This window comes from Rhipicephalus microplus, chromosome 6 (assembly GCF_043290135.1).
Source record: "Rhipicephalus microplus isolate Deutch F79 chromosome 6, USDA_Rmic, whole genome shotgun sequence".
Lineage (NCBI taxonomy): Eukaryota > Metazoa > Arthropoda > Arachnida > Ixodida > Ixodidae > Rhipicephalus > Rhipicephalus microplus.
Window position 1 is genome coordinate 87,062,006 of NC_134705.1, and position 24,884 is coordinate 87,086,889.

Genomic DNA, 24,884 nt, shown 5'->3' on the forward strand with positions numbered 1-24,884 from the left:
GACCAAATAAAGTTTTATCTTTGACACACTGCCTACAGCCTTTACCCACGTCACGACCACGTGACTGAATTCTACAAGTGAAATCAGACAGGCATTGTTCATGATGTCATACGGTCAGTGTGGAAGCCTGAAGAAGTGGAGATGAAGTTGTACTAATGCGCCTCTCAATACGGGAATTGGCAGCACGTGGATGTAGAATATAATGCCTAGCAGAAAGCTATAATAGGAGAGGGAAATAAGACAACCACCCATTTGTAGAACAAAGCCTTAATATCCCTACGGATTTCTCGGAAAGAAAAGCTTCTTAGTTGACAAAAACTTCGCCATGGTGCGAGGTTCGAACTCGGGATCAGTGCCTTAGAGGGGCTGTCGCTCTGCCATTGGAGCTAACTAAAAAGGTAGCAATTGACAGTGCGAGGGCGAATCCATTGACAACGAAGCACATGGAACAAGTATTGCAAATGAGTTTTTCGGAAACCCACAAGGTTACAATACATGTGTCCATGTGCTTCGATTTGTCAATGAATTCGCCCTCGCACTGTGAATTGCTACCTTCTTGGTTAGCTCCATTGGCAGAGCAACAGCCCCAGTAAGACGTTGGTCCCAAGTTCGAACCCCGGTCTAGAACAATTTTTTCGGCAACTAAGAGGCTTTTCTTTTAAAAAAATTCTTACAGGTTTTCTTGCGGCTTTGTGCTACAAAAAGGTGGTTGTCTTCTTTCCCTCTCTTAACTTTTCCGCCACCTTTCAGGTTTCTGCAGAACTCATTTGCAAGCTATTATAAGAGTATAATTAAATCAAGCAATCATATCTTTAACATTCCCAAGAAAAACTCAGATGTTTTACTCTTGCTGCATGCAAAAAAGAGCAATATAATATCAATATGTGGGGTTTAATGCCCGAAAACCACAATATGATTACAAAAACACCGTAATGAAGGGCTCCGGAAGTTTAAACCTCCTTGGGTTCTTTAACGTGAACCTAAATCCACAGCGGGACGCATGCAAAAAAGAAAGAAAGAAGTAATAAACAATGCGCAAACTTTATAAAATACCAATAAAGACATAAATATCTAGTCACATTGACAGGGCAAAATATATTATTATAACGCAAGGAGTATGAAGCATTTATGATCTAAGTTAATAAAATATATACAGGTGAACAGTTCAGGGCAGGTAATGCCATTACAAATGAAATAGCAGACTGGCACGATTTCGTTGACACAAGTTTCAGTGACCGTGACAATAACCAAATAGTGCTACAACAGAATCTAGTCATCTCCAGCATAGAGATAATTATATTTGTTTTGGAGTTTTTTTTTTTGAACGCCCTCAATGGTGTCATTTCCGGATTTAGAAATGCCATAACAGGTAACAGAGGCATATATTTAAGTTTAGGAAGAAAAATTAGTACAATGTTTGAAAGGGCAGTGAATGTTCTTGTGCTATTATTATAACCCTAACAACAAGAACACTAATAATAATAAAAATAATAAAATCCAAGATGAGTTCTGAATATTTGAAAGCATTATTGTCAGATTGAACGTATGACCAAGCAAAAGCGGAAGTAGCCTGAAGTGCCAATACCGCATGACATCGACACCTGTTAACACAAGAGACAAAGGTAACCACCATGGCCAGCACGTGTGTACAGTAAGTAAACCCAGTGGTGGTGACAGGGATATATGTACTGCACACAGTACCTCCCAAACAGCAGGCCGGTGCAATATGCTGTATGACACCATGCTACTTTCATGCACAGTTTCCAGAGGCCTAGCAGTAGCAACTGAAGTGGCGAGATAAATATTTTGCTTCAAAGTAGCATGACATCATTAAGCATAGGCACAGTTCTGCCATTTAGGAGAACTGGTTGAGTGCACTAAGCAAGGCACTTAATTACCTAGCGTGGATCTTAGGCTCTAAGTTGCTTACATATGTAAGCAACTATAATAACTTCACAAAGAAACTGTTACACATATGTGTAACAATTTCCTTGTGAAGTTATTCTATTTTATTGCAATATGAATTTATATATATATAGACACTACCAACGCATTTCGCCGTTGGCGTAGGCGTCGCCGTGATGTTCTCTAAAAGTTGAAATCGGTCACATATACTCTGTTCGTCGTATGTTCTATGTGCGAATGAAAGCCTGCGAGGGCAGCCGACGATCGCGGCTCAAGCAGAGAGGAAACGATCGGCGGCCATCTTGATTGATATGTGGGGTTTAACGTCCCCAAACCACCATATGGTTATGAGAGACGCCGTAGTGGAGGGCTCCGGAAATTTCGACCACCTGGCGTTCTTTAACGTGCACCCAAATCTGAGCACACGGGTCTACAACATTTCCGCCTTTATCGGAAATGCAGCTGCCGCAGCCGGGATTCGATCCCGCCACCTGCGGGTCAGCAGCCGAGCACCTTAGCCACTAGACCACCGCTGCGGGGCATCGCCGGCCATCTTCCGATCGTCACGCGACAGACCCGTGGGGAGTGAGCAGTCCCCGAGGTGGGGGGGGGGGGGGTTGCGTCGCTTCGGCCGCAACATGATCGAAGGTCGAGGCCCATTCGCGTACTTGCGGGCGTCGGTCTAGCTTGAATCATTATGAGGGGTACTTTTAGCTTAAAAGTCTACTGTAAAAACATAAAAACCCACTTTCCGTTTCGGTGTGTAGTTGAGTGATAAATGACGTAATCGGTCATTAGTTATGACCGAACGCTTCCTGCTATTACAATCTCGAAATCATCGACGAACCGGGAACACGGGATTGCAAGGAAGAGTGACGTGACGTCATGGCGATGCGCTCCGCAGTCGCGCAACGAGAAACGCACATTAAGTAGGGCTGCAGCCAATTGGAATTTAGGTGTCCTTTGGCTGGTGGACACGCCAGTTTTTTTCACCCGATAAGCCACTCGACGCTTTCGCATTCACAAATAAATCAAATGTAGGAATGAAACTTGTCGTTATAATTAGCTGGTGGCGTCCACGCGTGCGTGACCCGAGAAAGTCGGGCGAAATAACAAAATGTTTCGGAGCGCACGAAGAAGTTTCTGGCAACATTAAAAAAAAAAAAAACGATGGCGAACAAAGAACGAAAGGCTGAATAGGAAAAAGGAAAAATAAAAACACAAAATTGCGCGAGAAAGCGAAGTGCAACAACCAACCGCTGACATGACCGACGCCCTGGGGCGCTCGACGCGGCTGCAGCAGACAACAACCGACGGTTTGCAGCAGACGACAGCGCTGAACCGGAACACGGTTATCGCCTTCCGGCAGACGACGAAAAACGATGAGGGAAGGGGAGAGGAACTCAAAAACGGAAACCGGAAGCCAAGAGGCGTCAGGTGAATTAAATTACAAGAATAAAAAAAGGTTTAAAATCAAACAGCTCCCCTGTTTATTTATTCTTTTCCAAGCACTCACAACGGAAGCAGAAGGCTGAGCTTCTTTCTTTTTCGCGCGGTTTTTCAGGATGCCGTCTGCTGCTCCTGACGATGCCCCGAGTCCCGTTGTTATAAACAGCGGCAGGAATACGATAACGCCTGCATCCCAGCCAATTATTCGTTTGTTTCTTTAGGTGTTAAGGCTCCAACACACATGTGCCGCTCATACAGGGTACAATGCACGCACCATACATCAATGCGCGCTGGGCGGGAGTGTAGGCTGCATGGGGGCGCTTCGCAGAGGAAAGAGATGTGAGAGTGCGTAACACGCAAACAGGACTACAGGTACACTAAAGTAAAACATGAAAGTGAGTTTGGACAGGTATATTCACAACTACAAATGTCGCCATCACATGGTCAGTGATCAAAATACTAAATGGGTGCCACAGTCTCACGTTTGAATTTGGCACCGACACTTGAGCGCGTGGACGTCAGGGTAAGTTTGACGTGTGGCAGATTGGGCTAGTTGGTATGGCATGACGATAGTTATAGCGCGAGAACAAAACGACGACACATCTTCTTCGTGTCCTTCTTGTCTCTGTGTCGTAGTTTTGTTCTCGCGTTATAACTATCGTCCGGGTAAAGTCCCAAATTTCGAAGTCTAACAGCAGAGCTGTTATGGTAGAAGCGTGTCCTAGACGGAAAATTATCATCATCGTAAACCGGCTAGCATGCGCTCGTCATCATCGTCCTGTAGTGCTTTACTCCTAGAACACGCACGTCTCTTTGTCCGGCATGGAATGCAATTACCTTGCCTGGCGAAAGAAGTACAGAGTGCCCCGCCGCGGTGTTCTAGAGCTTATAGCGCACGACTGCTAACACGAAGGTCGCGAGATCTAATCCCGGCTGCACCTTCGGTGGAGGCAAAAAAGCTTCGAGGCCCATGTACTTCGAGTAGGTGCGCGTTAAAAAACTCCAGGTGGCAAAAATTTCCAAAGCCCTCCACTGAGGCATCTCTCATAATCGTATAGCGGTTTTGGGACGTTAAACGCCAGATGTTGTTATTAACAAGTACAGAGAGAAAGAAGAGGAAGGCGAGCGTCGCAACGACTCGGATATCCAAGGACACTATAGCATAGCATCGTCTTGTACAGCAGAATACACCAAGTGGTGGGAAAGGAAAATGAGGGTGATGAGGAAGAGGGTAGAAGGTAAACCATCACATGTAAATAAAGAAAAGCGGGCTAATACAGAGGAAGAAAGACAAAAGAGAGAGAGAGAGAGAGAGAAAGGAAAAAATAAAACAGCTAAAAAAAAGTAAACGCCTAACGAAGCCATTACCAGCTAGGTTCCCACCAGCTCTGCTGTGAATGATTAGCTGTGACTCAACCTTACACGACTTAATAAGTACAAGCGGCGATATATATATATATATATATATATATATATATATATATATATATATATATATATATATATATATATATATATATTGTAATAAATCTGTATAACGGACGCTCTGCTGGTAATGAAGAAGACGATGATGATCGGTGGCTGCAGTAGTAGCTCGCGCACGCCGCTCGCCATTAGCCAGACCTGCCTGATAAAGCATTGCCAAGCTGCGTCTGAACCTTTCTCGACGTACAACACTGCGATTTCAATATATATATATATATATATATATATATATATATATATATATATATATATATATATATATATATATATATATATATTGTGGTGAAGCCTTCGAACAGTGGGTCGTCCTCTCCAGCGCCTTCTAGTGGGTTGCCCTTTTTAGCAAGAAGAAGAGCAGCTCGTGCAGAGAGTCGGTACCCGCATTGACTGTCACTGTCAAGCATCGTCGAGAACCGTCCGCCAATAAACGTCTCAACAATTTGGTGGAGAGTGCTGTGCCCTTCTAACACCTTCGGTTAGCATTTGATGCCCCTGGAGCTACGATCCCGCACCGTGCCTTCTACCATGCACCAAGACGCCGCACAGCAAACGCTTCCTCCTGCGCCGACGCCATGTTCCGGTGTTCCCCGCATCCGGGACCCTCCTGTCTTCACCGGCGCGGATGGCACCGACGTCGAGGACTGGCTTGCTATGTACGAACGCGTCAGCGTCCCCAATCATTGGGACGAGGCAGGTAAACTCGGCAACCTGGTTTTCTACCTCGCGGGTGTGGCCGGCATGTGGTACAACAACCACGCATCCGATTTCCCCACTTGGTCCGCTTTTAAAACCGCCGTCGTCGACGTGTTCGGCCGTCCTGCCGTTCGTAAGCTCCAAGCCGAACAGCGGTTACGTGAACGAGCACAGCAGACCGGTGAGTCCTTCACAAGCTACATAGAGGACATCCTTGACTTGTGCAAAAAAGTGGACGCGAGCATGTCAGAGGCCGACAGAATTACCCATATTCTAAAAGGCATCGCCGACGATGCCTTCACCATGCTCCTGGCCAAGAACCCTCGCACTGTAGCAGAGATCATTACACTTTGCCAAAGTTACGAGGAGCTGCGACGGCAGCGCTCGATGACCCGTCGACCACCCTCACGTGACGCTGATCTCTCGGCCTTGTCAACACTTCCGGACCACACCGCCCTGCTTGCTGAAATCAAGACATTCGTGCGTGAAGAAGTTGCCCGCCAGGTCTCTTTACTGGCCTTTGCTTCCCCGCACCGTGCTGAACAGTCGTCAAGCACACTTCTGCCTCCCCTCCGCCGAGCCATTCAGCAGGAAATCGCGGAGGTCGTTCCAGAATATCACCAGCCGCCTCCAGTATCTACACCACTCAGTTACGCCCAAGTTGTCGCCAGGCCACCCCCACCGATTCCTGTGACTGGCCCTCTTGGTTACACCGAAACCATCGCCAGACCCCAGGCCTTCGGAGAAACTGTGCCGCCTACATATACCGACGTCATCCACGTGCCCCGTGCGCCGCCCACTATGCAGTTATATCAGCAGCCGGCTCGCCCATCGCGTTCTTCGACATGGATGGGACCCACGAACCGATGGCGCACTGCGGACAATCGCCCCATCTGCTTTGCTTGTGGTTGCGTCGGGCACGTAGCACGCTACTGCAATCGTGTGCAGCGACCGCAAGTCGCCTCCAATTTTCCCAGCCAATCGAGCCGCTTCTATGACCAACCGCCACCTACGTCACCGTCGTCCCGCCCCGCTCCATCTACCCGCCGCTCACATTCTCCACGACGTCGCTCACTGTCGCCGATCCGGCCACGTCCACTAGAGGGTGACCAGGAAAACTAGTCGTCGCAGTCCACGAGGCAAGGGCTGCGACGCTGTCGAACTGCGGAAGCCCTCAGGAAAGACCTTCGAACGTGATAGACGTGCTTGTGGATGGTGTTCGTGCATCTGCCCTTGTAGATACTGGAGCCGCCGTATCCGTGATGGACGCAAAGCTTAGCCGAATACTGCGCAAAGTGACCACGCCACTTTCCGGGCTCTCCCTCCGTACAGCCAGCGCCCAAAGCATTCACCCTACAGCGATGTGTACAGCCCGCCTCATGATTCAGGACGTGATGTATGCCGTTGAATTCATCATAATTCCTTCATGCTCTCACGACGTCATCCTAGGATGGGATTTTCTCTCCCGCCACGACGCCGTCATTCATTGCGCACCAGCAGAAATAGAGCTAACACCATTCTCTTCTTTGACGCCGGCCGACAGTCCATCTACTGCAAGCAAATTACTCGTCAGGGACGACACGCAAGTGCCTGCAAACTCGTCCGCGGCGGTGTCGGTGTACTGTGCCAGTCTTTCAGACACCGCTGCACTCCTCTCACCATTTCATCGTGTTTTCACCAGAAAAGGTTTGCTGGTTCCTTTCGCGACCGTGCAAGTAACTCGCGGCAGCACCACTATTTTTGTTCTGAACTCATCCCCGTACAGTGTTACGTTGGTGCGAGGGGAATGTCTCGGCAGCGTGGAACCCATCGAAGACGCACAAGTCATGGATCAACCTGATGACACGCACTGCCGAAGTTCCAATACGCTTAGTGCTGTTTCTACATCTGTTTCATCATCCGCTGATGTATTTGGTCCTTCCATTGCCGACAACCTTACGTCGGTCCAGCGCTCCCAGCTTCTGGCCCTGTTGGAAGAATTCCGCTCTTCTTTCGATGTCTCTCAACCTTCTCTCGGCCGCACATCGACTGTTACGCATCGCATTGACACAGGCGCACAAGCACCACTACGGCAACGTCCATATCGCGTATCTCCCACAGAACGCCGTGTAATCAACGAGCAAGTGGACGACATGCTACGCCGCGATGTTATTCGACCCTCTAACAGCCCCTGGGCATCTCCTGTCGTTCTCGTCGCGAAGAAGGACGGTTCTGTGCGGTTCTGTGTGGACTACCGACGTCTCAACAAGATCACTCGTAAGGACGTGTACCCACTACCGCGTGTGGATGACGCGATTGACAGCCTGCAAGGAGCCGAATTTTTTTCATCTCTAGATTTGCGCTCAGGGTACTGGCAAGTACCTATGGCTGAAGACGCTCGACCGAAGACCGCTTTCGTCACTCCCGACGGCTTGTACGAATTCAACGTCATGCCGTTTGGGCTGTGCAATGCGCCTGCCACCTTTGAGCGCATGATGGATACCGTCCTGCGTGACCTGAAATGGCACACGTGCCTGTGCTACCTCGATGACGTCGTCGTTTTCGCTCCGGACTTCTCAACGCATCTTCAACGCCTGCGGCATGTTTTAACGCGTCTGAGTGACGCCAGTCTGCAACTGAACCTGAAGAAGTGCCGATTTGCAGCTCGGCAGTTGACAATACTCGGCTACGTCGTGTCCAAGGACGGAATTCTCCCCGATCCAGCCAAGCTTCGGGCCGTGACCGAGTTCCCCAAGCCGACATCCATCAAGGAACTGCGCAGTTTCTTAGGACTGTGTTCTTACTTTCGGCGCTTCATCCGAAACTTCGCGTCTATCGCATCGCCGCTGACAAAACTCCTCGGTAGTAACGGGCCTCTCCATTCGTGGTCATCACAGTGTGACGACGCATTCACAACGCTTCGTCGTTTACTGACGTCGCCTCCCATACTCCGCCACTACGACCCTACTGCCCCTACAGAGGTACACACGGACGCCAGTGGTGTCGGTCTCGGCGCTGTCCTTGCGCAGCGCAAACCAGGGTTCCCGGAATATGTCGTGGCGTATGCAAGCTGTACGCTTACAAAAGCCGAGACTAATTACACCGTCACTGAGAAAGAATGTCTGGCAATCGTGTGGGCCCTTACCAAGTTCCGACCTTATTTATATGGTCGCCCATTTGATGTAGTCACCGACCATCACGCACTATGCTGGTTGTCGTCATTGAAAGATCCCTCAGGCCGTCTCGCCCGGTGGGCACTTCGCCTGCAAGACTACGACATCCGCGTGCTGTACCGCAACGGAAGGCAACATGCTGACGCCGACGCCCTGTCGCGCTCTCCCTTGCCTGACGACAATGCCCACGACTCAGCGAGCGTCTCACCTTGCCGTTTCTTCCATTAGCATTCATGCCGTTGCTACTGAACAGCGCAAGGATCAATGGATTGCCTCACTGATAGACTTGCTGACTGATCCATCCACTCCATCCACTCGTGCGTTGCGTCGTCAAGCCCACCATTTCGCCGTTCGCGACGACCTTCTCCACCGACGCAATTACAGCGGTGACGGCCGCCAGTGGCTACTAGTCATACCCCGCAGTCTGCGCTCTGACATATGCGAACTCTTTCATACTGATCCGCAATGTGCGCACTCCGGCGTATCGAAGACTTACCAGCGCATTCGCCAACGGTACTTTTGGCGCGGCATGTACCGCTATGTGCAGAAATTCGTTCGCTCCTGCATAGAATGTCAGCGCCGCAAAACTTCAACGCACCTGTCGCCGGTAGGTCTGCAACCTCTACCTTGCCCTGCCAGGCCATTTGGGCGCGTTGGCATTGATTTGTATGGGCAACTTCCACTAACGTCGGCCGGTAACCGCTGGGCCATTGTTGCTGTGGACCACCTCACGCGATACGCCGAAACTGCCGCTCTCCCCGCGGCTACAGCGAGCGATGTGGCCTCCTTCCTGCTCCAACGATTCATGCTGCGACACGGTCCACCTCAGGAACTGCTCAGTGATCGAGGCCGCGTCTTCCTGTCTGAAGTCGTCGAAGCCATTCTCAAAGAGTGCAACGTTGTTCACCGCAAAACTGCTGCTTACCACCCGCAGACGAATGGCCTTACTGAACGCTTCAACCGTACGCTCGGCGACATGCTCTCCAAGTACGTCGCCGCCGATCACACAAATTGGGATTCCATTCTACCCTTCGTCACCTACGCATATAACACCGCCCCTCAGAGCACTACTGGCTTTTCACCCTTCTTTTTATTATATGGAAGGCACCCGTCACACACCATCGACACTATACTTCCGTACAAGCCAGATCCGTCAGAGTGGGCGCCTATTTCTGCTACAGCCAAGCTTGCTGAAGAGTGTCGAGAGCTCGCAAGGACCTTTACAGCGCATGATCAAGAGCGGCAAAAAGGCATTCGCGCTGACACCAGCACCACTGCGCCCATGTTCCTCCCTGGAGCGCTCGTCTGGCTCTCGATCCCTACCACTTCAACTGGCCTATCTTCAAAACTATTGCCCAAATACGAAGGCCCCTACCGTGTCGTCGAACGCACTTCCCCTGTAAATTACTTGATCGAACCCATCGAACCATCTTCGGACATGCGCCGTCGAGGGCGCGACATTGTCAACGTGGAGCGCCTCAAAGCCTACCACGACCCGCTCATAGTAACCAGCTGCTAGGTCGCCAGGCGGCTCCCTCTTCGTACCCGGGGTAGTTGTGGTGAAGCCTTCGAACAGTGGGTCGTCCTCTCCAGCGCCTTCTAGTGGGTTGCCCTTTTTAGCAAGAAGAAGAGCAGCTCGTGCAGAGAGTCGGTACCCGCATTGACTGTCACTGTCAAGCATCGTCGAGAACCGTCCGCCAATAAACGTCTCAACAATATATATATATATATATATATATATATATATATATATATATATATATATATATATATATATATATATATATATATATATATATATATATATATATATATATATAATGAGATTTAACAGACAATAATGCCAAGGAAAGTATAGAAAAAGTTATTAGACCGAATTGTAATGTAAATGTGAAGAAAGGAAAGTGGGTGAAAAGATAACTTGCCGTGGGCAGGAACCGAACCTGCGACCGAGGGACTATTGGTCAGCTGCCAGCTCGTAATAAGTTCACGTGCTACGCGACGCCACACAGGCTTATAAAGAGTGTGCCACGCCCGCCGCCATGGCTACTGAGGGCGCTGACTGACACTCCCACGTTTAAATTCGCATATACACCCAATAAAGTGGCTGGGAGGATAGCCGCCGTGGTAGCTCAGTGGTAGAGCATCGAACGCGTTATTCGAAGGTCGCGGGTTCAGTTCCTGCTTACGGTAAGTAAGCAGGAACTGAACCCGCCACTGCACAAGAAAATACGTTAGCTTTCAGCCGACGTTATCATGCTTCAGCAGATGCGATGTATAGCACTCGAGCAGAGCTAGTGGGCATCTTAGATTATTTGGAGTGGGCCCTCGAAATGTCACCTCAAACTGACCCTGTTCACCATCGTGTGTACACTGACTCCCAGGCTGCCCATCGGGCATGCGCTAATGTTCTTTACACAGATCCTGTACTCCAGAAGATCCGACACCAGACGCGCCTGCTCCGCGAATGTGGTCATGACGTTACCATCCACTGGGTCCCCGGGCATTGCGGTATCCCCGGAAACGAGAAGGCTCACAGATTAGCGCGCGCTCATCTCCTCACCGCGCTAGCCAGAGCTTCCGATACTCCTTCCACTTTTCTGGCTACCCCACCCGAGCTAGCAGATCCGATAGCAGATAAGCACATTACCAAACAACGTCGCGCCGCCTACCTCACAGCAGTGGGTAATCCACTCTCGATACCATTGCTTCCTTCGAAGGTATTCACACGGAGAGAGTCTGTCCTGCTTCGGAGAATTCAGGCAGGAACACTCCTTACCCCTTTCTTGCTGAACCGTTTCCACAGGGGTGACACGCCACCACCCGTGACAGGTCTCTGCTCCACGTGCAACTGCCGGGCTGATCTCAACCACTTGTGCTGGGAGTGCCCTGTGTACAACCCGCCTAGGCTCCGTGCCCTGGCCACCATAAAACGGGGACCCTGGCCTTCTTCTCTCCGGACATGGGCCTGCCCGGAGCCTTCGCCCCCTGATCGCGCCATCGAGTTCTGGCGAGCACTCATCATGTTCCTCCAGGACCCGGCCGCGCCACCGGTTGGCGACCGGCTCCGCGACAGCCACAAGATTCAAGCCATTCAAGCGGCCCCCACTTAGCTGCCTCCATGACGTCCGGTAATAAAACGGAGGCAGCTCTACCCCCCCCCCCCTGCTATAGTGCCCTGACTGTCCACCGCAGCGCCTTCGGCGCGAACAAAGTGGAATAAACATGGTTTCATTCATTCATTAGCTTTCAGCGTCATCTGTTGCAAAAAAAAATGGCAGCATATCCACGGAGTGAATGATGGGGAGTGGGGCGAAGCATTCGTCCGTCCATTCGTTCTTGCTTCCGTCCGTTCCTGCGTACGTCTGTGTAACCGTCCATGCGTCCATCCACCCGTCCGTGCGTGCGTCTGTTCGTGCGTTCGTCTATGCATCCGCGCCTGCGTCCGTTCATGCGTCCATCCATGCATCTGTCTGTGTGTCCGTTCGTCCATCTATTCAGCACTCCAAGTACCACCATTTCGCATCTTTTCATCATATATTCCCCATATAAAAGCACCGCCATCCAGCGGACATTTCAAGGACTAAACGGGAGGTGGCACACGCACACTTTCTTAAGGCTTGCGCTTCGGGTTTACTTCCCACCTTTAACCACCTCGAGTTCATGGTATATACTAGTTCACTGTATTCATGGCTATGCGGCCCAACGCTCGCTAAACCTTTCTAAAACCAAGGAGGTTACACCCAGCGAGTATAACGTACGTAGCGAACCTTTCTTGTCAGATCGTGCTCAATGTACATGCCAATAGCTGCTAACGGGGATCGCAGCGTGCGCGTTACCTAAAGGCCGAATGCTCCTGTCTCTCATTCCCCCTTAGCAGTGATTAACATGTGCATTGAGCACTATCTTTTATTGTTCAACAACGCACAGAAGAAATCTCTCACCGGAACCACTTTGGAGGTCAAAATCGTTAGGACCACTATTCCGGGTATGTGCCACTGGCGGTTACGTACTACGAGGTACGTATTACGAGGTACGTACTAGTACGTACTACTACTTTACTAATGCGCAAAAAATAAACGTTTTGCTCTTTAGTGTCTTTTTAAGATATGATAGCACGAGTACCACGGCTGTTTTATATGCAGAGCAATTCCTGGTCGCACCATTGCCGTCAGACATTCGCCTTCACCGACTTCTGCCATCGCCTCGAGAGGCGCCCAGCCAGCGAACGGTCGAGAGTGAGGCGAGAGCGGAAGGGGGAGTGGGTTGCAGGGAGGAGAGAGAGCGAACGGCGAGAGAAGGAGCGGCGACGCACTGCACCCTTTCCTACATTATCTCGCACTACATGCTCCGGTTTCTAGGGGCGACGATAAGCGTGCGCACCAGCAGCTGTTGTTTCTATGGGAGAGAGTGAGAGCGGAGAGATAACACCAGCCAGCGCGCGGACACCAACGCGGACAACACCGGATTCCTTAGATGGCTCGCCTAAGAAATGCATTCGCATTTCAAAAACTACTGCTCGCGCTGCACAACCGTTCACTGGCCACCCCGGACATGTAGGGACTGGATCGCGCGTTCGGAATTCAGTCAAGGGCGTCTTGACTTGGCTTTTGTTTTACGTTGGAGGCAACGTTTCTTCTTCAATAAATAATCAAGAATGATGAGGACGAAATAACAATTAAGCACTGCCAAACCACACCCAATTACGCAACATTCACGCGATGCCCCCCTCCGCAACGTATTTACTTGAGTTCGCCCCGTGAGAATGTGCGGGCGGCCATATTTTTTTATTCAGCTGGTGGTGGCACATTTCCCGTCGTGGTGCTCAATGTAAACAGAAGCTGCACCTTACTCATTGCCAAAACCCGCCGTGATGGCCTAGAACGCTGAGTGTAACGCGACTAAGCTCAATGTATTGGGTTCAATCCCCTTTCACAGCGGCCACAGCATACGTAATTTTTATCCCCCTACAATGGCTGCAGTGAAGTATGCGGACACTAACTAAAATGTAGTGATATGGAAAAAAAAACGGAAAGCGACGTCATTTTACAACGCCCGTGATGATGGCTTAGCGCCTGCTGTCCATACATTGCTTCGATGTAAAAGGGTCCACACCCGCCACGACAGTTTATAGTGGTTATGGTACTCGTGTAAGGTCGCGGGATTGGATCCCGGCCACGGCAGCCGCATTTTTGATGTAGGTGAAAATGTTTGAGGCCCGTGTACCTATTGCTTTGAGTGCATGCAAGTTGATCGAAGGTAATTGGAATGTCCACAGCCCTCCACCACGGCGTCCGTCATAACCACATCGTGGTTTTGTGACGTTAACAGTTATCATAATATCAAAAAGGGATAAATATGTGGCATTGAAGGTTTGCTAAGTGACTCCACAATCGCGGCACTGGCCTTACAGCTCTGCGCGGGTACTCGCACTGTTCTCCGCCGGCGAACGCTTTCACAGGTTGAGCGTTGTCAAGAAGCGCACCTGCTTTCACATTAACACCTTTCAGTCTCCTTGAAGCCGCGTGGCCCCTAAGAGTACCGCCTCCATGAAGCCACGTGGCCCGTATGAGTGCCACCCTTCTTAACTTGCAACCCAAGGGAGGCGCTTGACGGCGTTCAGCGTGCCTTAATCCCTGTCTGCGCATTGAAAGCCCGCCTGGGCCTCTGTGCCACACGCATACCTGGATGAACCTCACGACTCACTTACCTCCTGTATCGATTAATTTGCGGAATAAAAGTTTGACCCCGAGCAACCGATACAAAAGGAGAGAGGAAAACAGGGTAATAAAGATATAAAGAAAGCCAGATGAAAGCACAAAAAGAGATAAAGAGAGAAAAAAACAAAGAGCAAGGCAGGAAACGAAAGAGAGAGAGAGAAAAAAAAGAGTGGAAAGAGCAATGAAGGTAGAAAGTTAGATTGTATGGGACTGGATAAACCTTTATTGGGTACTTTCAAACACAGGTCACTGTGTAGAAAGATGGATAAAGACACACACAGGGGGAGAAACAAATAAACAGATCCAAGATAGACACAAGAAACATATACAGAAATAGAAAGAAAGAAAAAAAAGAATATGTGGGGTTTCACATCCCAAAGATGCGATATGATTATGATGGGCACTGCAGTGAAGAATTCCGGAAATTTAGACTATGTAAGGTGCACCGAGATCGCACAGTACGCTGGCCTCTATCATCTTGGCCTCCATCCAAGTGGCCTGGAGAAGCGGCCAGAATCGAATCCGCGACCTTCGAGTGAGCAGCCGAGTCCCGTAATCACTCATCCGTGATGGCGAACAAAAAAAGAAAATTAAAAAAATGTATAATAGACAAAAAACAAGGAAGATTACGCAGCTCCACTCTCTCAAAGGCTTGTGCACTGACACAATGTTTTCTCTTTCTGTTTTTTTTTCTTCTTTTTTTTTATAACACGGCGTGAAATGATAAGGCCGTGAAACGTAGAATTATGCGCCAACCCAAGAGTTTTTGTGCGTGTGGGTCCACCGTAGCCCTATACGGGACCAAAAAAGAGCCTCCTGTAAATTAGTCAAAAACTTGGAGGACGCTTGCGTTTCCCCTGCAAGTGCAGAACAGGCGGACCGGAAAAGAACTTTATTTGATCGGGAGACGACGCTGACTCCCCCATAGGAGCGGGATGGACCCACGACGGGACGGGGAGATGCATCTCCTCGGCCACGTCATGGGCTCTCTGGATAGCCCGTAGCTGGTCTTCCTTCTCGTTGCTTGTGAGAAGAGATCGCCAGTCCTCCTCCGCTGAGGGAGACCCGGAGCTCTCGCCCAGGTGGGAACATTGCCACAGCATGTGTAGCAAAGTGCGACGCGGGTAATCACAGCGAGGACAGCCTCGCTGTACACCGTCCATATAGCACTTCAGGGGAGAAACGTATGAGCTCTGTTTAAAGTTGGATGCGGGAGGCGGAACCTCGGCCGTTCCGATTGATGGTGTTTACAAATTTCTTGAAAAATTAGGAGTGGATCTCGGCAATGCCAAAGCGTGTCCTCTGCCTCCGAGTTGTTCATCCCGGCGTGGAAGATGCAGAACGCGATAGCGCAATCAGGCCACGCGTGCACCACCGCCTCCCCTGCAGTTGCTAAGCCTCGCTTCGGTTCTCGGTGCATGCATCAGCCGTGCCGTAAGAAAACGAGCAACTGTGCGCGTAACAAAAGCCGTTTCAGTGTATCCTATAGTATGCCTACTGTAGTTGCAATCGTTACGTGCCAAACTACGTCATAATTCTTCATTTCGCGAAGCAGCGAAGGGCCCACTTTACGCGTAGCTGCAGTAACTGCAGTTACAGCGGCAGTAGCTCATGCTACTGCAGCTGACGATGTGTCAGAGCGCTTTGTAATGGGTCAGCCAATAAAGCACTCACTCCATCATTGCTCCAATTCAAATGTATCGACACGTGGCGAAATTCTGCGCATGCGATTCATACAGTTTTTTTTTTTCCAGAAAGCAGTTTGAATAAATATCGTGACTCTTAGGCACAACACCTGCTTGCCACGCTAACTGAACTCGATTCTGATTCTAACCGAACATTTTTTTTTATTATTTCGTTTGCATTTTCTTACTTTTTTAGTCACAAGATAATATTTTACTCGCAGCCAACGACGCCAACACCGGAACTTCTGCGAAACGAGCTCTTTAACACTATCGCGTCGATGTACATTCTTACAAGATCGTGCTTTGGGCTACGTTGGAGAACATGGGTTACATTTATGTTCCTCGATAAGCCACAGTGGTCGGACCTTATATGTGCCAATGGAAACTTCCCAATGGGACAGCTGCAGTCACGCTCCGAAAAACGCTGACGGCTCACCATATCCTTCACTTTAATACTGCAGTCGACATGTATCAAACAGCCGCGCATGCACGCATTCGCGTCAAAATACGTAAGTGCGCAAGACAAAGGAGGCCACGATGTAGAAATTCATTTGAAGTCATGCAGTAGATGACATCAGTATAGGACGAACTCGTACCAGACGACATCGAAATGACGTGTGCGTTCTGCTTGTGTGCTTTTGTCCACAAGCATGGGTTGTCTGTACTTCGAGATGTCGGCCGGAGATGACATATCCCGCAAAAGAACAGATGGTTACGGATAGTGTCGCTGAAGTCGGTGGTTCGAGCAGCGAAAATGCTAGATGTACATGTGCGTACGAATACACTAAAACGAACCAGATGCTGGCAGTTAAAGGTATAGCTACAAAGACAGTGAAAAAAACAACAACAACGAAGACCTGTAACTGATACTGATATGCCGCATTTATCTAATACTACCAACGAAAATGTATATCGCGAAACAAAAATAATAAAAAAAAACGGTTTACGACCATAACGCAGCAGCCCCAGGCCTGCATCAAATGAAGCTGTGCAAAGCGTATCTCGCTGAGAAGGCACAAAATATCCCGAAAAGTTGTCAGACTGTAAGACTGCACAGGAGAAACGCCTACACAATCCAGCCTTCCTTTCAATCGAAATTCCAAAGCTATGCCACAACCAGAATACAGTACTAAAACGGCAAGCAAATTAAAAAAAACGTTGCAAAATGGGAAGCGGCACTTTTTATGTATTTACACATACTAACGCGTTGCCGAAAACGAGGGGCGAACTATAGACGGCATCCTCCAGTAGAGACACACTACCAGAGCCGAAGCTAAAAGCCCCAGCCGTGGCTCTATATGTCACACTTACTCGGCCTCTTCTTTCTCGAAAAAAAAAAATACGAAGACAGACGTGAGTAACTTGTGACAAGCAAGCGAGAAGTGGCCAGAAACTGCGCGCGAATAAAAAAAAAAGTACAGACCACTAGCGCGGAAAGGCAACAACGCACGAGAAAATGTGCGACCGAACGAGAACAGACGTTCTTTTCTCTCCTTCGAAGCAGACGACAAAACGCAACAGACAGAAGACCGCGCCACTCTTATTTTTTTCTTTTTATTTCGTGTCTTGTTGCCATTGCGAGCGTCGCCTAGCTTTACCATCCCGGCTTCTGTTCGCTTTAGAGTCGTCTGTTAGAAACGAGAACAGACGACCAGAAATAAAAGTGAAGGAGCAGAAGAACGGTGCTAGCCTTCACCACCCTTCTGTTCGCTAGAGTCGTCTGCTACGAGGAACAAGAACAGGCGACAACACAACAAAAACACGACGACGAAGAAGAAGTAGGTCGTAATGGTGGTTTTGGTTCTCGCTCAGGGAAAAAAAAAGAACAGAACGGCACCCATGCAACGTAGCGAAGGACGCGGAAAGGAATGGTGACGACCACGAAGAAGAGGAGAGCCGAAAGCGGCAGCTGCTGCGCCACACGAGGCTTTTCCTTCTCTTCGTCATGTTCTTTTTCGGAAGCCCACGGAGTAGCACCGTTACGCCGAACTCTTCATATTTGCCGCTCGGCTTGTTTACGTTGAGCGCCGCAAAACTCGGGGCAGGCAGGCAGGCCCAGCGCACCCCCAACTCTCTTCTACTTCTTCGTGGATGAGAGAACACGCGCCATCAACGAACAAGAAAGAAATGAAGAGGACGAATTCGCAAATCCTTTTCGCATGCTTGCTCGTGCAGAGCCGCCGGGAAACACGAAAGGAGCCACCACGAGTCGGTACCGCGAGGAGGATGCATGCACTCTACGGAAAATGGCACACCACACAAGAGTCGGACGCTCGCGCGGCTTTCAACGAGTCGTTTGCCGTTCGGGAGGAACACTGCAGTAAAAGAACAACAAGAGTGGACGGAGGCAGGCCACCGTTCTTTTTTTCCCGAGCTTGTTGCGTTTCTCAAAGAGCAGCCGAAGGAGGCATCGTGCTTCAATTTGTTTGTGTTTGCTGACCTCGCCCTCTTGCGGCTATCCTTCGAGCTTCTTCCTCTTGCCCACGCGTCCCATCAAGAAAAAGAGTTCTGTATATCTTCCTCCGTCGAGCAGCTTTCTTATGCGTCATTTTAAAGAATAATAAAATTATCGCTTCTCCTTTAGTTTCACTGTTTTATTTCTTTCTTTTTTCGTTCTGACAGCCACACCGGTCGGCTGAACGATCCGATGGTATCGGGATCGCGAGTGTCGTCTGCAAGCTGTAAAGACGGAAACAGGAGAGTACAAATGTGACAGACGAATATTTAGCTAGCGGACTGTAAAAACATGGCACCCTTGACGTGCTTCCCTCTCCTGAAGTATCCGACGCTTGCGGCGCACGCACGCACGCACACACACACACACACACACACACACACACACACACACACACACACACACACACACACACACACACACACACACACACACACACACACACACACACACAAACGCCACTTTAATCGGTCGAGGCTGGGACACGTGACGGAAGATGTCACTTGAGGTGCGAGTCTAAAAGTATGCATACGAAAGTACGCCATATTTGTTGCTCCAACCCAGCTCCCAGTGAGCTGTCAAGATAATCAGAACACCGTCAAGTTGCAACACACTCAGGAGTTTTATAAACGAGGCCCCGATTTAGCTTGCGTACGTAAAGCCCTCGCGTTCCTTTGTATTCCCCATGGGTGCGATTCTGAGTACAAAGGAACGCAAGAGCGTGCGCACTCGAGCTACTCAGGGACCCCGACACTAAAACTGTCTAGTCCAGATTTTCGTATTGACAGCATTCTCGGCCAATCAGAGGGGCCGCATCACACCTCTGGACAAATCAGCGTTGACAAGTGGCGGAATTTGATAGTTTCCAGAATAGAACTTCTAGGTAAGCGTGCAGCTTTTTCATGCACCGTGGAAGCAAGGCAGTGCTGCAATGTGACGACTTTGATGACATCACACCTCAGCGTATATCATCTATCGATAGCGAGCTAGAGCGGATGCGTATTGAACTTGGCGTCCGTTCGCCCCCCCCCCCCCCCCCCCCCCATTATCGATTCGGTGGAAGTTGTCGCTCATCGAAGACAGGAAAAGAGATTTCTTACAGCAGCGGTCGTAGTTCGTTTTCTATTTCATTATCTTTAAACTAACGCTTTTTACGTTCTTTTCGGTAGTTGCTGAGGTATACACAACTGACAAACAGTTGCCGAGGGAAAAAAAAAAAAGGTTCCCAGCAACCGACGCGCTGAATCAGAGTGTGTATAAGGAGAAAGCCACGGAAAGCCGGACAACTGAAGCCAGAAATGTAAAAAAAAAGTCAAAACGAGCGACGCAGACAACACAAAATTCGTAAATAAGCTGCGCTCGCAGTATACTGACACGAAGCGGAACGGATAAGACGACGAGAAACCATAACACAAATAAATTTAAGCGAAGAGAAAAAAGAAACAGCTAGACACGTCACAGAACAATGAAACAAAAGACACACAAAAACATCAGCACCGCATAACGCGAGACGAGGAAAGAAAAACGATGTCAACTCCTATACGCGCGGCGTGGGGCGGTGTATCTTTTGTAGCCCGTACTGCCTCGGCTTCTTCTTGGACAGGCCCGATGCGATGAAACCAAGGAAGAGACAAAGATATCAGAGACGCGCGGCCCGCGTCCATGTTGGCGTGCGCGGGAACACACTTTTATCGCGATCAACCGCCGTTACCTCGGATCATCGCTCATGGCTCCCCCTATCGCCCGCACGGTGAACGCCACGACATCGCACAGCACCCCTTCCCCAATGTCCCCCGTATCTCCTGTTTTGTCGCTGCGGTTGACAGGTTAGTTTAGCGAGTTCCTCCGCCCCCCCCCCCCTCATTTTTTTTACCGCGAATGAGCCTCTTTTGCTTATACAGTGCGGTATACTACAGGATACTTTTTCTGAATAACGGGACAAAATTTCTGGATGCATTTCGACGAATGAAGAAGCGCAGACGCCTTCCTCCTTCCTCAAAGTATACCACAACAACCGAGCCTCATCCTCCTCTAGCGGCCAGTGTGAGACTTGCATGCCATCGATTGATTGATATGTGAGGTTTAACGTCCCAGTGCCATAGTGGAGGGCTCCGGAAATTTCGACCATCTGGGGTTCTTTGACGTGCACCCAAATCTCAGCACACGGGCATACATCATTTCCGCCTCCATCGAAAATGCAGCCGCCGCAGCCTGCATGCCGTCGAAAGCTCCAAAGAACCAACAACTTAACGAACTATTTACATATAGTGTTTCTCCTTAAGGCCTTTTGAAAGGACACTATAGAAGGAAAAACGAATTGTCGCGTATTAGTATAGTACGATTCCACAATACAGAAAAACCCGCTCTTACCGAGAGATGACGAATCGTAAACGAGAAAACACGCGAAAAGAAAATTGTGGGTGGAGACTTTACCTTAATATTTTGTTCAGTATCGCTTTAAGAACATCATAGTTGAAATCAGGAAGAATGAATAAACAAGAACGGGGCACGTGGGCAGGATAACCGCTGGTAATTAAGGGAAACTGACTGGATTCCAAGGGAAGGCAAACGCGTCAGCGGGAGATAGAAAATTAGATGGGCAGATGAGATTGAGCAGTTCGCGGTACAAAGCGGCATCAGCAAGCACTAGAGCTGCTTGATTGGCAACGTCAGTTCGACAACACCCTGCAGTAGACTGATGATAATACGAATGATAACAATGACGAAGCTGATTATGATGTATATCATCTTCATCCAATCCGCAGTGCAATTGCCTGTACGTGTGTCCTACGCGCAAGTGCACAAATACGAACCACCGTCTGCCTGTAGAGCGTGCTCTCGCTGTACGGTCTCCAAGTGTAGCGGCGAAGCTTACAGTACAGTACGTTAAGACACGAATCAATTTTGCAAGCAGAAGCATAAAAGAGCGTTGGCTGATAAAGGTGCGCGTTGCGTTTAGACTTAGGCCTGTTATCAGACACTGAAACGAACATTAGCGATAGCAGGGTCTGCACACGTGCAGCCCTTGCGCACCGGCGGCCATGCAGGACAAAAAAACAAAAACAAAACAAAGGAGTAAAGGAAAAGTCTGATGCCATTTGACTCTGTGAATGTGGATGACCAGCGAAGCTGTTCAGCACACACCACAGAAGTCTGATGAAAGGTACAGAAAAACAGAATTTGCTAAACTTTAAGTCTAATAAGTCTAATTGATTATATATATATATATATATATATATATATATATATATATATATATATATATATATATATATATATATATATATATATATATATATATATATATATAAGGAAAGAAGTGTATAGCTAAGGGCTCGTTTTTCTGTGTTTTACACAATATTAATGAGATCTAACAGACAATAATGCAAGGAAAGTATAGAGGAAGTTATTAGACCGAATTCTAATGTAAATATGAAGAAAGAAAAGTGGGTGAAAAGATAGCTTGCCGTGAGCAGGAACCGTACCTGCGACCTTCGAATAACGCGTTCGATGCTCTACCACTGAGCTACCACGACGGCCGTCCCCCCAGCCACTTTATTGGGTTTATATGTGAATTTAAACGTGGGAGTGTCCGTCAGAGTGTGCCACACTCGCTTCCATGGCTACAGGTGGGGCTACAGGTTGAGCAAGTAATTTTTGACTGGGAAAAATGTGTCACGTACGTACGTGGTACGTGTGGTACGTGTCACGTACGTACCACACACTGCATCGGTGTAAACTATCAGCGTCGATTTGCAGTTAAAAATACGCTAGGAATCACATCCGCAGAAATGGTGCGCCGGCTTGCTTCGTACAACTACAGAAGGCGGAAAGCCTTTAGATGCCTCACCACCAAACGCTGAAATCCACCGGCGTTCCGCATCGGCGGCGTCAACACTAGTGATGCAAAAGAAAGTCATCCCCAGATGATGGCGTCGCCATGTGACATCATTATGACGACACGCGATAGCGTCACCGCAGGGCATCGTACGTGGGTCAAAGGTGCCTCCGATCTTAGAGGCAGGCACGTACCACTTGTACCAGTTTTCTTATATTAAACCGTAATCTATACTACTAACTGTTTTCCTTTTGAAAGCCCGTCCGCCTCGATGATAGAGTTTCCTAATATACACTAGAGGGAACTCTGGCGCTTGTGTCTACGGGAGCTGCAACGCACGGCGCTTCAACGAGCATGGGAATGATGCGTAGTCCACAAATTTTCTAATATTCGTACTTCTGGCCTGCTTTTAGTTCCGTGTGTGTTCGTGTGGCTTGGAGCTGTTTTTTTACGAAACAAGTATTAGCAAATCTTCAGCGGTTGCGCTTCACCATTTTATTTTTTTAGTCTTACTTTCCAAATCGGCTCACGAAGTTAAAAAGGGTTGAATCTTCCTTTCAAAACAAAACCGAAACACGGCAATTAACGAAGCCGCAAGTACGATTCGCCGCCGGCAAGTACGAAGACTAGGCAAATGTGTGTACTACCATCAATCCCATGGTCGCTAAACGGTCGCAGCGCCGGAGTGCCCTCTTGTTAATTTTAGGAAACTCTATGGCGATTGTTCATCCACCATGGGAATGATGGGTAGTACACGGAGTCTTCGTGCTTGCGGGCTTCGCACGCACTGGCTTCGTTTGTTGTTGTGTTTCGGTTTTGTTTCGAATAAAAGAGCGGACCGTTGTGACCTTCGTGAGCCGATTTGAATTGGCGAGCGTAAAAAAAAGTATCAAGGTGGTGGAGCGTAACTGATTAAGTTCGTCTTGCGGCAAGGCGAGTTCAGGCCGCGCGAAGTCGAACGGAGCCAAAAGAACGAGTGTTAGACAAATCCGTGCAATACCCACCATTCCCATGCTTGCACCCTGCGTTGCAGCTCCCGTAGAGAGTAGCGCCAGAATCCCCTCGGGTGTACTTATCTATGGCCTCGGTGGTGCGATGCCTATAGTGTACTCGACCGCTGGCCCTAAGTCCTGGGTTCGGTCCCGGCTACGGCGGTCGCAATTCGGTGGAGGCGAAATAAAGGCCCGTGTATGTACTGTGCAATGTCAGTGCACGTCACAATAATATCCGGCGTTTGGCACGTAAAACCCCATGTTGTTATAATATTGATGAGAACTTACAGACAACAACACCAGGGAAAGTATCAGGGGCGTTATTAGAAGTATATTTGTAATGTAAATGTGAATAAAGAAAAGTGGACGAAAAGACAACGTGCCGCGGGCAGGGACCAGTGGAAAGTTATTTTTAAGCCCAAACACTTGGCAGTGGCGAGCAACAACATTTCCATTTGATAACGAAGAAGAAGAAAAAATAATAAACTGCAGTAGCAGTCGGAGAATCGGTCTTCACTCTTCAGTATAGAAGCAGGGTTTTGATTGTTTACTAAGCCAACTTCCACGACCACCGCACTTTCCGTGCGACCACAATTCCAATAGCTGCGCACACAACGCCGAATCCAAATCGACTAGTCAAAGTTATTCTCCCCCCCCCCCCCCCCCTTTTTTTTTTCTCTATCTGGGCTGACTCTTCTATCACTACAGCAGTTTAAAAAAAGAAGAGAGAAGGAAACCTAGAACGAGTCTGTCGCGACTTAAAATGTTCATTATTCGGGGATCACTTTCCACGCTTTGCGCACAAACAAATCGGCACCCCGAGCAGATTATTGTTGTTACGCGCTTGCATGGGTCAATGAACCCACGATCATTCAGTTACGTCGATGCGGTTTACATGCTATATTTGAGAATATCAACCGCACATCGCACATTTTTTCACTCGAAAGTTCAGTCTGAAATCGTCGCTAAGCCCTGCACTGAGCTGATAGCGACCGCCATTTGGGCACGGATTACATGTGCGTGCGCATTTGTGTGAGAGGGAGAGAAAGAGCTGTCCAATGAAGGGCGCTTTCCACGGATTACGAAAATGCCAGTGACTGCAAAAGTGCCAGGGTAGACGGGTGACATCGATGCATCTTTTGACTGCGAAAACAACACCACCGTGATCTAAGCTGGTTTGACCCGCCACGATGGTGCGGCGCCCTATCCACGACCCGAACGTCACAGGGTCATATTCCGGCCGCGGAGGTCAGATTTTGATCGAGGCGGTGGTCCACAGGCCATGTTTAGGGCACGGACAATAACTCGAAGGCGGTCGAAAATTTTAAGAGCCCACTGTCGCAATCATATCGTCGTTTTGGGACGTAAAACCTATACATTTAATATTAATCTAAGTTGCTTGAGTTGGCGGTGAGGGGGCAATGGGGCAGGTCAGAATATCAAGGGTCCGCTTCACCGTTGCGGTTGCACGGGACAAAAACAAATTAAAAACAAATAAATAAAAACAGGC

At 48.9% G+C, this 24,884-nt stretch overlaps 1 protein-coding gene across 4 annotated transcripts in view; it reads right to left on the minus strand.

The window, feature by feature from the left end:
* The window catches only part of RSG7 (Regulator of G-protein signaling 7), an 82,556-nt gene that overhangs the window by 48,312 nt on the left and 9,360 nt on the right, over positions 1-24,884 (minus strand). The window contains exon 1 of one of the 4 annotated variants that reach the window (XM_075866162.1): positions 3,163-3,232. The exons of the other annotated variants lie outside the window; for them this stretch is intronic. Within the exon in view, the coding sequence (XP_075722277.1) occupies positions 3,163-3,171 (9 nt within the window). The 5' untranslated portion in view covers positions 3,172-3,232. Of the gene's footprint in view, positions 1-3,162; positions 3,233-24,884 lie in introns of those variants that run through there. 4 annotated transcript variants of the gene reach the window in all.